This window comes from Acomys russatus, chromosome 17 (genome assembly GCF_903995435.1).
Source record: "Acomys russatus chromosome 17, mAcoRus1.1, whole genome shotgun sequence".
Lineage (NCBI taxonomy): Eukaryota > Metazoa > Chordata > Mammalia > Rodentia > Muridae > Acomys > Acomys russatus.
Window position 1 is genome coordinate 39,728,920 of NC_067153.1, and position 17,000 is coordinate 39,745,919.

The 17,000-nt window shown below is 46.9% G+C and overlaps 1 protein-coding gene across 7 annotated transcripts in view; it reads right to left on the reverse strand.

Annotated features, from left to right (window-relative positions):
* Arhgap39 (Rho GTPase activating protein 39) overlaps positions 1–17,000 on the reverse strand; it is a 92,994-nt gene that overhangs the window by 22,136 nt on the left and 53,858 nt on the right. For 6 of the 7 annotated variants that reach the window (XM_051159841.1, XM_051159838.1, XM_051159839.1 and 3 more), the window contains one exon: positions 6,040–6,459. The exons of the other annotated variant lie outside the window; for it this stretch is intronic. In XM_051159841.1, the coding sequence (XP_051015798.1) occupies positions 6,040–6,459 (420 nt within the window). The remainder of the gene's footprint in view (positions 1–6,039; positions 6,460–17,000) is intronic. 7 annotated transcript variants of the gene reach the window in all.

Sequence of the window (17,000 nt, forward strand, 5' to 3'; positions counted from 1 at the left end):
TTCAAGGTCAGCCTGGTCTACAAAGTGAGTCCAGGACAGCCAAGGCTACAGAGAGAAACCCTGTCTTGAAACACCAAACCAAACTAAATAAAACAAAACCAAAAACCAATGATGCTCAACAGTAGAAAATTTACCTCATACACACAAGGCCCTGGCTTCAATCTCAAGCATTATTCTCACCAAAGCCTCACAATTAGGGGGACTTAGTGGGAGGCTAAGGTTCAAGGCCAGCCTGGGATAAGCATTAGGACTCTCTTTACAAACAAATGTGAGGACTGTGCTGGATCAGAATAGCAATACCTGGCTGAGATATGTAAGGCAGGGGCTGGGGAGATGGGTGGGTGGGTGAACCATGAGGATCTGAACTCAGAGCCTAGCATCCATGTAAAAGGCCAGGTGTGACATCACACACCTGTAACCCTAGGCTGGGATCCTAGGAGCTGATGGGCCAGCAAATCTAGCCAAAATGGCAAGCTTCAAGACAGTAGAAGACATTGTCTCAAAAATATGCCTTAACATGATGGACAAAGACCCTGAAGTTGACCTCTGGCCTCCATAAGCAACACACACAGACAGGCATACCCATCTGCCTAAACACACACACAAAAGTAGTGGAAAAAAATAAAAATAGCTAAGAGAAAATGTTAAAAGTGTAGAAGGAGCCGGGCGTGGTGGCACACGCCTTTAATCCCAGCACTTGGGAGGCAGAGGCAGGCGGATCGCTGTGAGTTCGAGGCCAGCCTGGTCTACAAAGTGAGTCCAGGATGGCCAAGGTTACACAGAGAAACCCTGTCTCGAAAAACCAAAAAAAAAAAAAAAAAAAAAAAAAAAAGGGTAGAAGGAGAGCTCAACGGCACCATCACATGACCATGTGTGCACAAGGCTTCCTGGTCAAAACAATGTAGCACTGCGAGGGCACAGGTTTGGGAACTCACCGGAAAGCGGCTACCAACCTAAACACACGTGCCAGGGTTCGTTCACACCGACTCGCACTGAGACTAGTGATAGGGCAAGGTGGTGCGGTCTTGGAGGCACGAGGCGATGAGCACCTCCCTCATGAGGGGCTGTTCAGCTGCTGTGGGAGTGGAGCTCTGCAGGGCAGGCCGTCTCCTTTGTCTGCCCGGCTCCCTGCCGGCAGTTTACAATGACCAAAATAAGCTAGTTTCCTTTATGACTCACCCAGCTAAAAATGTTTAGCTATGGGAGCAGAAAAGGCCCTTAGACAACATACAGGAGCCTAGTAAACAGCCAATAGAAAATTAGGAGAATATCACACATACTAGAAAGAAATCATGTGCAAAAGTCAAGTAAGCACACTGTCCACAATGAGAATGTCATAGGAGTCACGCCCTTCCTGCCTCTGTCACTTCAGCACAGCCTTTGGGTGTTTACCACCCATCTAGCAGAAGGTCATAGAATATTTCAAACCCGCTAGAATATATGTCTGAAAACCAAATAGATGACACCAAAGAGTGAGTGTTAGTTTTGCTTCCGTGTGGTCATGTGTTCCAAAGGACTGAGTGAATAAGTAGCAAACATTAGCAGAAGCTAGCAGTCAATGTCTTCAAAGACAGAATTATGACACAGAGCAAGAAGCTAGGAGATAATAAATGTAAACATAACTCTGATATGCCCATGTCCATATCTGCGGTAAGCCAGTCTGGTATGACCTATGGCGAGAGAGAACGTTCTATCTGAAAGGAGGCAGTGGAGCTGTTCAATTCATGGCAGCAGAGAACAGGAAGAGGGAGACACACAGGTGGGAAACAAGACACACACACCTCAGGAAACACTCTCAGTGACCTACCTGCTTTACACAGACACGTCTCCATTAGTTCATTAAGTTATGATTGCATTAATGGGTTGATGATGTCGGTGCTTTTATAATCCAATTATCAGTCAACACCACCACTAGATGGGGACAAAGCCCTCAACACATGAGCCTTTTAGGAGGAAAACACCCTACCTCAAACATAACCCCGACAGACTCTAGTGAAGTGCAACCTCAAACAAGAACTGCAAAATGTGCTGCAACTGACCGTGCTAAGAGTGTGTGTGTCCTAAAGACTTGGGAAAATATCAAGTACACACACACACATACACACACACACCCAAAACAAATAAACAAACATTTGAGAAAAGGATCCAGAAAACGTAAGCTTATGTAGAAATATAAGCCTGGGGTTATGACACTTTTCAATAGAAGGACTCTGATGAATCTATTGTTAACTATAGAAATGCCATTGTCAACACCATCCACTCATGCTCATGGACATAGTTTTAAATAATTCCACTAAGATCTTTTTTTTTTTTTTTTGGTCAGAAATAAGAGCTAAGTATTCTTAATTTTGCCCCTTCACACAGCATGATAAAAAGTTTGGTAGGGCTGGGCTGGAGAGATGGCACAGTGGTTAGGAGCTTTGACTTCTCTTCCAAAGGACCTGGGTTCAATTCCCAGCACCCAGGTGGCAGCTCACAACTATCTGTAACTCCAAGATCTGACGCCCTCATACAGACCCAGACAGTTAAAATATTGATGCAGATATAAATAAATAAATAAATAAATAATTAAGATTAAAAAAAAAAAAAGTTTGGTAGGGGCCGGGCGTGGTGATGCACACCTTTAATGCCAGCACTAAGGAGGCAGAAGCAAGTGGATCTCTGTGAGTTCAAGGCTAGCCTGGTCTACAAAGTGAGTCCAGTACAGCCAGGACTACAAAAGAAACCCTGTCTCGAAAAACCAAAAAGAAAAAAAAGGTTGGTAGGAATGAAACTTTACTACGATCTTTCTTTCTTTTCTTTCCTTCCTTTCTTTCTTTTTTGAGACAAGGTTCTCTGTGTAGCTTTGGCTACCCTGGACTCCATTTGTAGACCAGGCTGGCCTTGAACTCACAGAGATCCACCTGCCTCTGCCTCCCTAAGTGCTGGGGTTACACTTGTGTGCCATTGTGCTGGCCAATTTTCTTTCTTTTTTAAACATTTATTTATTTATTATGTATACAGTGCTCTGCCTGCATGCTCGAGCCAGAAGAGGGCGCCAGATCTCATTATAGATGGTGTGAGCCACCATGTGGTTGCTGGGAACTGAACTCAGAACCTTTGGAAGAGCAGCCAGTGCTCTTAACCACTGAGCTACATCTCCGGTCCAAATTTTCTTTCTTTCTTTCTTTCTTTTTAAAGATGTATTTATTTTATTATTTACACGGTATTCTGCCCACATGTGTGCCTACATGCCAGAAGAGGGCACCAGATCTCTTTATAGATGGCTGTGAGCCACCATGTGGTTGCTGGGAATTGAACTCTGAACCTTTGATAGAACAGACAGTGCTCTTAATCTCTGAGCCATCTCTCTAGCCCCAAATTTTCTTTTTTAAACTAAGAGAAAACAGAAATTTTCTGAATGAGAAAAGTTTTCAGTCACGTAACCTTAGGCTTGTGAAACCCTGGCCTCAGACTTTCAAACGCTGATATCGGAGGTGCATAGCACCACACCCAGTATTGCCAATGCTTAAATGAATTACGCCTGCAATCCCAAGGCAAACGGGACGACTGATGTCTCAATCATAGCCAATATGCAGCTACTTTATTTCCCAAGCTGTCAAAATTAAAAGAGGTGTGCTCCCATTTCAACACACATCTGTAGCAGACATAGCTGCTACAAAATGCAAGAGAAATTTGTTTTGTTTTAAAATCCATTTAACTGTGTGACTGAGGACATGCTATCTAGCCATCATTCAGGTCCCATTAGCCTGCAAGGCATGCTAAAAGACAAGTATCAGCTGGGCGTGGTGGCTTACCTCGTAACTCTCAATAGGGAAGAGGAGGCAGGAAGACTGCCATCAGGTTGAGGCCACCTTGGCCAACATAATGAGTTCCGCATTAGCTGGAGCCGTAGTATGAGACCCAGGCTCAAGTAAACAACAATTTAAAAATTAATATCAAGTGAAGAATCAAGCAAAACTTGAAATTGCCACCTAAATGATGATGACACTCAGCTCAAACTACATATGGGCAGATCTCTTTACTTGGCACCCCCATCTGTGTGGAGAGGCAAACATACTGTCACAATTCACAACATATGATGCTTGCCATTGGTTTTCTTTTGCCGCTGTATGTGTGTCTCTATGTGCATGTGTGTATGCCTGTGTGTGGAGACCAGGGTTGTCATCTAATGTCATTCTTGTTTTTGAGACAAGGTCTCTATAAGTAGGTTTGGTTGGCCTTGAACTCATAGAAATCTGCCTGTCTTTGCCTCCTGAGTGCTGGGATTACAGGTGTGCTATCATGCCTGGCTTCTATGCCTGGCTTTTTTTTTTTTTTTTAAATGGGTACTAGTATCCAAATGCAGGTCCTTTATTTTTTTGTGGCAGGCCGTTTCCCAGCTGAGCCATCAACCTAGCCCCTACCACTGGTTTTGGGGTCAGGGACTGTCACTGCCCTTGCTCCTTGGAGAAACCACACTAGCAACCTGCTGTTCACAAGGTGCCTTTGGCTCCCTCTCAGAACACGGTCCCAAGTGCTCTCTGTTGGAGCAGATGCCCTCCATCATGAACAGCATGCCTGTCCTCACAGGGCAGCGCTCTGGCTTAGGAAGCGCCCTGATTAAGGACACCCAGTCAGCCGGGGTCAGCCGGGCCGGCATGAACACAGACGGTGAGATTAGCAGAGGAGGGCGCCAAAGAGTATTCAATGTGAATTCCATAGGCTCAAGAAGTTGGAAGGGGCTGAACAGACTGAGTGAGATGACTCAGCAGGGAGAGACACTTGCCTGATGACTTGAGTTTGACTCCTGGAACTCAAGTAAAGATGGAAGGAGAGAATCAACTCCAAAAAACTGCCTTCTGACATCCATATGCATATGGTAGCACGTGTATGCTACTCCCACATTATACACACATAAACCAATAATAATAACAATAAAATAAAGTTTGAAAAAGTTAAACAGGCATAAAATATACAAAAATATGGACTGGCCCAGGCTCTGGAGATGAGGGGCCTAGGGATGAGGCTCTTTGGTGGGTGTTTGCCTAACATGTAGAAAGCTGCCCAGCATGACTGTGCATGCGCATAATCTTACTTGGGAAGGAGACGGGAGGACCACAAGTCCAAGGTCATCCTTTGGCTACATAGTCAATGCAAGGCCAGTCAGGATTACATGAGACCCTGCCTCAAAAGTAAATAGTTAATTAATTAAAAGTTGGGCTGGAGAGATGTTTATCAGTTAAGGGTGCTCACTGCTGTTTACTGTAGAGGACCTGGGTGAAGTTTTCCGCTTCTTCTTAGCAGCTCACAATGGTCTGAAGCGCCAGTTCTAGAAAATCTGGTGCCCTCTTCAGGTCTCTGAGAATATGAGACGTGCACACGGTGCACACATGCAGGTAAGACATCCATACACAGAAATCTTTTTTAAAAAGCAAAACTTTTTTTTTTTAACATTATAGAGATGAACATTTCCATTTACAAAGTGAAAGATGTACTGGAAAAAAATAAGGACTGAAGAAAAAATAATCACTGAGGGGTTGAAGAGATGGCTCAGTGGCCAACAGTGTGCTGGAGCTGGAAGGTGGCAGGTGTCTTTAACCACAGCACTCAGAAAGGAGAGGCGGGGGATCCCTAAGTTTCAGACTAGCATGGGCTACACAGTAAGACCCTACTTTTAAAAAGAAGTGTGCACTGCATTTACAGAGGACTCAAGTTGAGGTCCCAGAACCCTTTTGTGTTTTGAGTCAGGGCCTCATTTAACATAGGCTGGCCTCAAACTCCTGATCCTCCACTGTCTCCACCTCCCAGGTGCTGGGATAACAGGTGTGTAACACCACATCTGGCCTTCCTTGACCTTCCCTTCCTCCAAGGCTTGTCACTAATGACACTATCAATAATTAAAGGGGAGGTGGTTGGCCTGCTGAATAACCCTGAGCCAGCAATGATTAAATCCTATTACTGGGCAACTAGCAGTCGAGCAAGCCACAAGCAGTCCTCTCTCCTTCTGGTCCCGCCCTCTTCTTAGTACCCCCACCACAGGCCCACCTTCCTCCTCACCTGCTACTCTCCTCCTTTGAAGTGACCAAGGTTGTCGCCCGCCCGCTGCGAACTGGCAGCTCTTGTGCCCTTTCCTCCGGCTCTGGCTCCAGGGAGGAGCCGGTGCTACCATCTCGGCTGCCCCTCCCTGGGCTGCTGTCCGCAGAGGCACGTGGAGACTCAGTGTTCTGTTTCAGCGTCTGCAATTTGGCCAGAGGGATGATGTCGCAGTTCTGCGGGCGATGCCACACGGTGCGCTGCGAGGCAGCACTGTAGTAGTAGAAGCGTGATGTATTGGGGTCAAAGAGCTCCCACCACTGGTCCTCGCTGGTGCGCTTGATTCGCACGCCGGCTGGAGGGTCCCACACACACTCCCCGGTGACCAGGTTGGCATACATACGTTCGCGTGTGCGTGGTTCGATGATCTCCACCCACTCCAGCCTGTAGGAGACAAGGCCATCAGCCAAGACACTGGCCTTCACCTCACATACTGTACAGGGGCTTCCACCAGCTGCTGTGCTTCTGCATCTGGTGTTTTCTAGGAACCCTCAGTGCAGCAGAACCACAAACAACTGCCGGTGCCTGGTCCTCAGCCTGCAGCCCCGGAATCCTTTTTATTTTTAAAGATGTAAATCACTCTGTATATGGCCATGTTATCAAATTCATGCATGTTTGATGTCAGGGTACAAACATTTTTGTTTATTTAAGGTTTTGTGTTTTGTTTTTATTTTTTCAAGATAGGGTTTCTCTGTGCAGCTCTCACTGTCCTGGACTCTGTAGACCAGGCTGACCTTGAGCTCACAGATATCTGCCTGCCTCTGCCTCCCAGAGTGCTGGCTTTATTTTTATTTATACCTGTGCATGTGCATATGTGCACACTGCTCTAACAGTCCAGAAGAGGGCAGGAGGCTCTTGCAGAGCTGGAATTAAGTCTGTTGTAAACCACTAAAGATGAGTGCTGGGAACCACATTCTTGACAATGAGGGCCACTCATTCTTTTTTTTTTTTTTTTATGTATACAGTGCTTGAAGGCTAGAGGAGGGCATCAGATCACATCACAGATGGTTGTGAGCCACCATGTGGTCCCCAGGAATTGAACTCAGGACCCCTGGAAGAACAGCAGAACAGTTAGTGCTCTCAACCTCCGAGCCATCCCCCCAGCCCTGGGCCACTCATTCTTAACCATCTCTCCTGACCCCCAAATTTCAAGTTTTAAAGATGCAGTGCCATGTTTCCACAAAACAAACTGCACTTGTGTTGGGAATGTGGCACACTGACAGGGACAGTGGTGCTCTGGGCACGCCTCCCTGCCCTGTTTGATTTACATCTGACTCTGTAGCTCAGAATGGCCTGAACGCCTGCAGTGATTGATCTTCCTGCCTACGCTTCTCAAGCAGTGAGGTTACATATAGGAACCATCATGGTTGGCTCTGTAAGTGTTTAATGTAAATATAAGTGAGTGTCAGGGAAGGCCTGCCACAGTCCATAAGAAATAAACATGTACAACCTTGTTTGCAAAGGATACACATGTCTGTATTTATATAGTTCTGTAGGAAATCACCAGACAGGAAAGCAAAAGGGAAAGAGGGGGCTGGAGAGATGGCATAGTAGTTAAGAGCACTTGTGGTTACTGAGCCATCTCTCCAGCCCCCACTTGTTGCTTTTGCAAGAGGACCCAGCTTAGGTCCCCAGCACCCATATGGCAGCCCACAACTCTCTGTAACTCTAGTTCCAGGGGATCTTATACCCTCTTCTGACCTCCCTGGTATATGTACATACATGCAGGCAAAACTCACAAACACATAAATAAATTGAAAATAAGAAAAAATTTAAAAAGAGGCTGTACAGGAACAGTGGGATTTTGCAGCTTTCCCACTCCTCCCTTCTCCCCCTGTGTATGCGTGTGGTGTGTGTACATGTGTGTGCATGATCCCATGGGGATGATTTCTGCGACCACATCTCCAGCTTCTCTGAACCTGGAGTTTGCTGTTTGGCTAGCTTGTCCAGGGAGTCCTGGGACTCCACATGCAGGACTGGCTGTGAGCGTCCGATGCCGCAGCAGCTTTGACATGGGGAGAGAATCTGAACTCAGGTCGCCCTTTATCACCAGGCTAGAGCCCAGCCCACTCCTCTGCCTCCCTTTTACAGTGACCTGGCCTTCTTCTCAGACTTTATAATGAGCAATTCCAAACATATGTGAAAATATAGCAAATGGAACAATGATCTCCACGCACATGGTTTTAATTTTTTATTATTACTAATGTTGTAACTTTCCCCAACTTCCTGAAAATCCCACAATGAGCACAGTTGTGTCTTCCCTTCCTGATCCCCATGAGCTTTATTTTAAACACTGATCTAGACAGGCACCCTCTCAATGATGTGTCACGAGGACCTACTTTGTGTCTTGTCTTTTGAAGGAAACAAGTTTTAATCTTAATGAGTTGGATTTATAAACCCTTCCCTCATGGTTTCTTTTATTACTTTCTGTTTTAAGAAATCTGTTCTAAAGCTGGGTGTGGTGGTGCACGCCTTTAATCCCAGCACTCAGGGAGGCAGAGGCAGGAAGACCGCTGTAAGTTTGAGGCCAGCCTGACCTACAAAGCCAGTCCAGGATAGCCAAGGCTATACAGAAAAACCCTGTCTCGAAAAGCCAAAACAAACAAACAATAAAAAGAAAGAAAAAAAAAAAAAAAAAAAAAAAAAAAGAAAAGAAAAAAGAAAAAGAAAGAAGAAATCCGTTCTCCTGGTGCCCCCAATTTGATCACTTCCTCTTGGTGGGGAGGCCTGCGGGCACACAGAGGAAGAGGAAGCAGGCTATCGGACGAGACCTGATAGGCTGTGGTCAGATGGTGAGGGAGGAGGTCCCCTTCGGTCAGAGGTCTAGGGAAGGGAATAGGGTGGAAGAGGGAGGGAGGGTGGGAACAGGAAGATACAAGTGAGGGGATAACAATCAGGATGTAATCTGAATAAACTATAACAAACTTTAAAATAAGAAAAAAAAATCTGCCTACTTGTAGGTCAAGCATATGCGTCTATAATCTGCCTTATGGAAGTTTTACAATGTTGCCACTGTACTGAGCCTTGGCTCTGCCTAGACGACTTTGTTTTTTTCATTTCGTGAAACAGTATCATTTCTTCCATGGTGGGACAAGAGCAGCTCTTCAGGTTTACAAATGAACATTTCTGTGTGAGATCTCTTTTGATCTCAGCTCTGGCTCAGCATGGGTCTTCTTTAGGGAACTTAGCAGAATCGACAACCTTGTAAAAACAAACCGATTTAAAACTGCCCAGCACTCTTTCTCTTCAGTCATGCTTTGGTCATTATTCTTCCTTATCCTTTCTTTTTCCAGTTTGAGAGAAGAATGTGGGGTTTTGCATGTAGTAAGCATGTATTTGTTCTGCCCCTGAGCTATCCCTCAGCATCTACTACCCCCTTTCAAAGAGAAACATACTATGACGTCCAAGTTACATTCATAGCCTCTCAATCCAACATTCCAACAGCCGGTGTAACAGCTGCAGCAGTGCCACCGTACCTAGCTCCTGGCTGTTCTTTTTAGAACGATTAAAATTACATTTATTTATTTATTTATTTATTCATTCATTCATTCATTCTGTGTGTGTGTGTGTGTGTGTGTGTGTGTGTGTGTGTGTTCGGCTGTGTGTTTGGAAGTCAGGAAAGCTTATAGGAGTTGATTCTATCCTCCTATTATGTGGGTTCCTGGGATCAAACCCGGGGCTGCCAGGCTAGGCAACAGGCACTGTTACCAACTAAGCTGCCCTTCTAGCCCTAACTCTTGGCTATTCTTAACCTATTTTTAATTCCTCATGAATTTTAGATCTGCCTCTACCTTCTGAGTGCTGGGATTAAAGGCATGGGCTACCACTCTGGACCTAAGTCGACTTTTTTCTCTGCAACAGAAATGAAACTGGAACAAAGTGCAAATTCATAAAGAGGAAAGAACCGACTCAGAGCAAACTGGTGAGAGGAAATGGCAGCAGCGGGGAGAGAGGAGCGGTGGGCGGCCAGGGACTAATATGCCAGCATCTAGAGAGGAGGGAACGAGCAGATATTAATATATTTAAAGCAGGGGCTGACCTTTCTAGAAGATTAAAAAGCACCATAAACTTCAACCACCAACGTCTCCAGGTAAAAGGTGCTTGTTATGGCCAGGGAATGATGGGACTCAGGAAAATGCAAACCCAAATCATGGAAGGTGTCACACATGCCCCAGTGGTAGCCACAATCAAACGGGCCCAGAAACCTGGTGTGCCAAAGTCCTGGTGCCATTGTTCTGCTGCAGGGGATGGTAACTGGGACAAGAGGACATAGGAACCATTATCAGCTCCTGCGCTGTCAGGTGAGGCCCCAGCCGAGCATGCAGCATGCAGTAGAAGGGCCCTGGGAAAAGGCAGAAGTCTTCATTTACTCCCATAACAAAGCTGGATGTGAGAGAGGACAGCTGTTCCCACAGTCTCCTGACATACAAACTACAGTGAGTGCAGAGTCCAGTGGCAGGGCACACACACCAACTGACAACAGAGCAGGAGGGTGGGCCACATTCTCAGGATCAGGAGCCCAGAGCATCACTTAGCTGCCACCAGCAGGGAGCTTGGTGGCTACAGACAGCTCAGGAGCTGCTGCCAGGCTGGGCATGGGGAGTGGGAGGAGGAAGAATGTTTGGCAACTTGTCAGGTGAAACTGGCCTACAGCCAGATGAAGGGGCCACAGGAATGTAGAAATGTTAACCCCTGGGCTGGCCAGGAACAGACACGTCTGATTCTACTCTCCAGGGAAACAATCTAGTGAGAGGCCAGACTTTTAGCAAAGAAATGCTTATCGAAGGGCGAAAGCAGAGCTGGTTTGGATGCCACCTTCCAGAAGCTTCATACTGCTCACCTGTAGCATAAACAAGGTAGCTTCTACAACATGCTGATACATACCATGCAAGTTACAAGCCTGAGGCATGTGACTCCATATGGCATATGGTACACAACAACACAGCAATGGCATAAACCAGTTATACAGAGAGTAAGACAGGGCCTTTCTAGGTAGAAGGGGCTTCACCAAGATGCCTGAACTATAGAGGGTCTGCAAGTATCTGCCATCCATAGAGGAGCTGGGCTCCTCAGGGAGCACTGAGGAACCGCTGACATCAGGGTTCAGGGCTGGGGACATGGTTCAGTGGGTAGAAGTGTTGCAGCCAAAGGATGAGAAGGACCTGAGTTTAAAACTCCAATGTGCATTAAGAAGCTAGGTGTGGCCACACCTGTGCCGGTGACCCCAGGTGTAACCACACCTGTACACGTGACGCCCGTACTATGGGGGGATGTAGAAAAGGGGATCACAAGGGGTTGTTGACTAGCAGCCTAGCTCCAAGTTCACTGAGACCCGATCTGTATTATTTTCCTGCTGTTGCAATAAGATACCATGACCAAAAGCAACTTACAGAAAGAAAGGTTTGTTTTTACTTATGGTTCCACAGGGACCAAGTCCATCACAGTGGAAAGGCAGGGCATGGCTGCGGGAGCAGGAGCTGGCTGATCACGTTCTCACTAGCACGAAGGAAGCAGAAAGAGCGCAGGAAGTGGAGCGAGGATATAAGCCTTAAGGTTGGCCCCCAGTAAGGTTCCATTACTTCCCCAAACAGGGCTATCAATGGTGGACCAAGTGTCTGAATACAGGAGCTCAAAGGAGACATTTCTCCTTCAAATCACCATACTGACTCACTAGGATAAGGCAGAGAGTGAAAGACAGAGCAGGAAACCTCATGTCCACCTCTGGCCACGATGTGCAATTGTGGGAAACACACACACACACACACACACACACACACACACACACACACACACACACACAAAGTAGGCGCCTAGACCCCAGAGACAGTCATGCCTAGGACATGGGAACATCAGAGGCTAAAACCAGGACCTGGCCAGCTTGAGTGACGTGAGTGAAGAGCGATGTCAGTGGGGAACTGACACAGCTGCCGAAGCCAGACAGCATGTGTGGGGCTGCCTCACCATCGTCCAGGAGGAGACTCACAGCCTCTATCCCTCAGACATATGTGCTCTTTCCCACAGCAATGACGGGCCGAGAACCTTCACAGTGAGATGACATGACTTGGCCAGGGATCAAGGTTGACAATGCACAGTGACAGGTCATGTTGAAAGCTTGTACACTTGACATGCTGAGGTTATTCTCCTCAAACAAATGTGACTCAAACAAGCCATGAGGAAAATACTGAAGTAAACAAAGGGTCCTGGCTAGTCTTTCTCAAAACTGATACTGTTCAATTGTATCCAAGGGGACACAATAACTATGTCATGTGGGTTCTTGAGACACAAGCAACATCAGGTGAGATGGCATTCAGGAGAACACAATGACACAGAGGAAGTGCTGACTTGGCTCAGAGCATCTGTGGAGACACTGACATGGAAGACAATGGACCCCTGTGTCCTACTTTTGCAAATGCCAGGTTAATCTAAGAAGTGTTTTGTTTTTAAAAGAATGATGTCCTCATACTTTAAAATGTTAAGTTTAGGGTTGGTAAGATGGCTCAGTGGTTAAAAGTACTGTCTGCTCTTCCAGAGGTCCTGAGTTCAATTCCCAGAAATCACATGGTGGCTCATGACCATCTATAAAAAAAGGATGTGATGCCCTCTTCTGGCATACAGGTGTACATGCAGACAAAGCACTCATATATAAATGAATAAATTTTTAAAAATGTTTATGAGCTTATTTAGTGAGGATCCTCTGCCTCATCTCACAGTTGGAGCACAGCTATTTGGCCTGGGTTTTCTGGGTCAGGCACAGGGATATAGGGCAGCAGGGAACCCATAAAAGAGCCCCTCCAACATGAATGGGTGTCATTTGAGCTAAGAATCCCAGACCCAATCTCCTGCCAACTCCAACCCAGGGGATAGGTGGGTAATGGAGGTGTGGGGTAAAGGGTGAGAGTTTTTTGGGTTTTTTGTTGTTGGTTTTTGTTTTTTTAATGTTTTTTGAGACAGGGTTTCTCTGTGTAACAGCCCTGGGTTCCTAGACTCCCTTTGTAGACCAGGCTGGTCTTGAACTCACAGAGATCCACTTGCCTCCGCCTCCAGAATGCTGGAATTAAAGGTGTGTGCCATATTGCTCAGCTTAAGCTGTGCCATCTCTGTAGCTTTTGGCAGAGAGATCTAGAACAAACTCGGGCTTGCTGATGCTTCTTCTCTCAGGGTGGCCCGAGATGCCTGTACACTGGGGGCTGAGTCAACACTTGGCTCATTCAAGAGTCTTAGGACAGTGGGAGACAGATGATGTGGATAAAAAGCTCATGAGACACACCTAACCTCCAGGAGGAGCATATGCAGACCCTCCCTCAGGGCCAAGACCCTCTGCAGGCTTCCCAGCTACAGGCCACTCACTTCCCCGTGTCCCAGGGATAGCCGACATTCACTCCATTTTCACCCCACATGTGGTCATCAGTCAGAAAGTCCTGACTTTACATAACATGAGCCTCTTTGGGGCCCCCAACTATAAAATGAAGGCACCAAAGCCACTAACAATGCCAGCAATACATGACTGTTTCCTGTGGACTTTGAAGCCATTCCAAGTTCCCATCACTAGTGACTCCACCGTCAGCTTCTGCCAAAGACCCAGGCAGGAGCAGTGGCCGTGCAGAGTACACACTCATACCACTGCGGCCTTGACAATTAGTGCGGATAGGCTGTACCTGAAGCTCCCAGCGTCAGATAGCCGGGATTCCCTGTGTTCTCCCGTACTTTTCTGCCCAGGCTGCTCTCTGACTGAAGCTGGGATTGGTAATTGGGTCATCTTAGTTTTAGAACCCTTCATGGCCGACTGACTTCAGAATGAGCTCCCAGCAGAAGTTACAGCATTCGAACTCCTACCTCACTTTCTCTTCTTCAATATGAAGCACATGGCAGGCAAGTGTATCCTGGCTGGGCACAGGCACATGGTCATGGCAGAAAGAGCATCTTCCTTAGAAATCATACCCTGTGCTCCTGTCAGCATGGAGCCCACTGTGCAGTGACAATTCTGGCCAACAGACACTTCAGGACTTGGCTGGTGCTTCAATGAAGACAGGTTTGCAGACAGAACATTGAGAAGGAAAACCAAGCACGGCCATGAAGACAAATGTACAGAGGGGATTCCACAGAGCTCCTGAAGTAGGGCCCTGAAGGTGATTATCTATGGAAGGTCAAGAGGGAGCAGGGAACGTCTAGATGGATGAACGGGATTGTTCTAGTAGAGAGGTGCATGTGAGAGGGCAGGGAGGAGGAAGCAGGAGTTTTGACCTGAGTGGCTATAAGCTGGGCCACGAAGATCCAGGGACAGAACTTGATGCAAACCCTCCCTTGGCAATGGCTGAGGACAAACTCAGCAGGTGCAAGTTGCCCCATAGTGTCAGTAACAGTCCTTCCACAGTGACGATATGGAAGGTATTTGCCCATAATGCTTTGCGTGGCCTCAGGGTACCTCACTCCTCTGGGCAATCTCTTCTCATCAACCTTCTCCCTAACCTATATTAGATTTTACCAAAACAAAGCTATGGTACTCTCCAAAGAATTTTTCTGACAAAAGAAAGTTATTAGCCACAGAACAATCTCCTAATCCCTAAAAGAAACAATTGTGAGTCTAGGTTTTGTTTAACAGCCCTTTCAAATCAATGCAATTCAATAATCCTCTCTCAACAAAGAATGGGGTTTTATTCCCTTTGTGGTGCACTCCTGTGCATGTGGGCAGAGACCCAGCCCCTTAGGGACATTTTTGGCATCTCCTAGGGGGCAATATTCAATTAAAATACTCAGAAAATAAAAGGTAGATGAGGGCGGAGAGTCCAGGAATTGACATCCAAAGCCAGGCGTGGGTGGGATCTAACGACGTTCACAGCATCCACAGCGAGCGGCTTCAGAAAAAAAGAGAACCCAGTCTGGGAAGCCACATGGTTTATGTGGACTCTGAAGAAAGGAGGGACCCAGCAAGTGGCCACATGTATGTGCAGGCCTTATGGGCAAGCTGGGGGGAGCACATGAGTTAAGGAAAGCCCAGGCTGCTCACAGTTGGCGTCTGTGTACAGCAGACATGCTATGGCAAATTAAGAAGGTAAGAGAAACTTCCCAGCTGCGTAGAACTGCCCACAGTGCCTCACAGCCAGCTAGGGCCTGGCCCCATGAGACAGAAAGGTGCCGACGTTTAGCAGCCTCTACTGCCTCAGCTGGAGATAGAGCTGGCAAGGCTTATTTGGTGATAATGTTTAAAAGTGATTGTGATGGTGTCTAAGGAGGAAAGATAATGATGGCAATTGTAAGTTGGGATGGGGGCCATGACGTCCTGAGGCCCTGACTGCACGGCAGGCACAGCCCCCTCTCAGCAGGCCCAGGTACCCGGATGAGAGTACTCTGGTTCCTCTGTTCTCGTCCCTAGAGAAGCACATAGCAACAATGTGTCCAAACACGCATCCCAAGTGAGCATAAAGAGCACAAGCACACATGGCGTGAAGGTTGTCAGTGACCCGCACTCCACACTCACAAGCACGAGGTGGGAAAGGACGGTGCTCAGTGGCATTGTGACAGGTGCCCATGAGCAGGACAATGAGGCTGGTTTCTTATTTCTTAAAAAATGAAGTCTGAGCTGTGAGAAGTGACGCATAAGCTGGATTTCAAAGTTAAAATTTCTGTGCCAAAAACAATGCAACTAACAAAGTGAAAACAAAACCACAGAATGAGAGAACACATTTGTAAAACACATATTTGGTAAGAAACTTGAAGGCAGGCAGATCTCTGTGAGCTCAAAGTCAGCCTAGACTACAAAGTAAGTCCAGGACAGCCAAGGCTACAAAAAGAAACCCTGTCTTGAAACCCTCACCCAAAGAAGCTTGAATCCAGAACATAAAAAGAATTCATAATTCATAACAAAAAGATGATTAAAGTATGGACAATAGCCAGGTGTGATGGCGCACGCCTTTAATCCCAGCACTCAGGAGACAGAGGCAGGTGGATCGCTGTGGGTTCGAGGCCAGCCTGGTCTACAAAGTGAGTCCAGGACAGCCAAGGCTACACAGAGAAACCCTGTCTCAAAAAAAAAAAAAAAAAAAAAAAGTATGGACAATAAAGATGGAATTTAGTTCAATAGCAAAGTATATGTAGCATGCGCCAGGCCAACAGTCTCAACTCTAGCACCAAGCTGGGTATGGTGGAACAGCCTTGTAATTCCTGCATTCCTTTGGCAGGAGAACCGAAAATTCAAGGACAGCCTGAGGTGTGCAGTGAAAATGTCTCAAAAACAAACTAAAAACAACCCACAATAAACAAGCAAACAAAAATCTAAACGACAAACCCTGCAACGAACTATGCAGTCAGGAGAGAGCGTGACTCCGTGGGGCACGGAAGAGGCTCAAGTAACCGAGAAGTCCAGGTCACCCTATCTTCTGGTAGTGCTCCCTAAAGCATTGCATGCCAGTGTATGTCCCGCTGAAATTCTAAGAGAACAGCTTTTTATGGGCTACATGGAGGCTGGGGTGGCGGGGGGGGGGGGAGCTGGTGGGGAATGGCAGAGGGCCTTTGCTGTCCCTCACAGATCTGCAGCTTGGAGAGTGGGAGGTTTCACAGATTGGTAAGGCCAAGGGGGCCAAGAGGGCTGGCTGGCAGTGAAAAAACATGTAGATCCACACAGATTGATGAGGAGTGTAAAAAACCTCAAAACCTTCAAAGAACAGCCATGGAGCAGGCGAGGGCTTCTTCACCAGCACACAAAACTCCAGGGGAAAAGTGACATAATACCTAACATCTTCCAAGAAATCCACCCAAACTAGCACAGCCTGTGTGGAAGCACAAGGCAGGATGCAGGCAAGTTCTATGGTATCTCCAGCAGGTAGCGCTCTCCACCAAGAGCGGGAGCCTGCACACTACAACAGCCAAAGCAGCCTAACTAACAGGAGAAGGCATTTCCAGCACAGTAGACTGGGGGGCTGGAAGCTCAG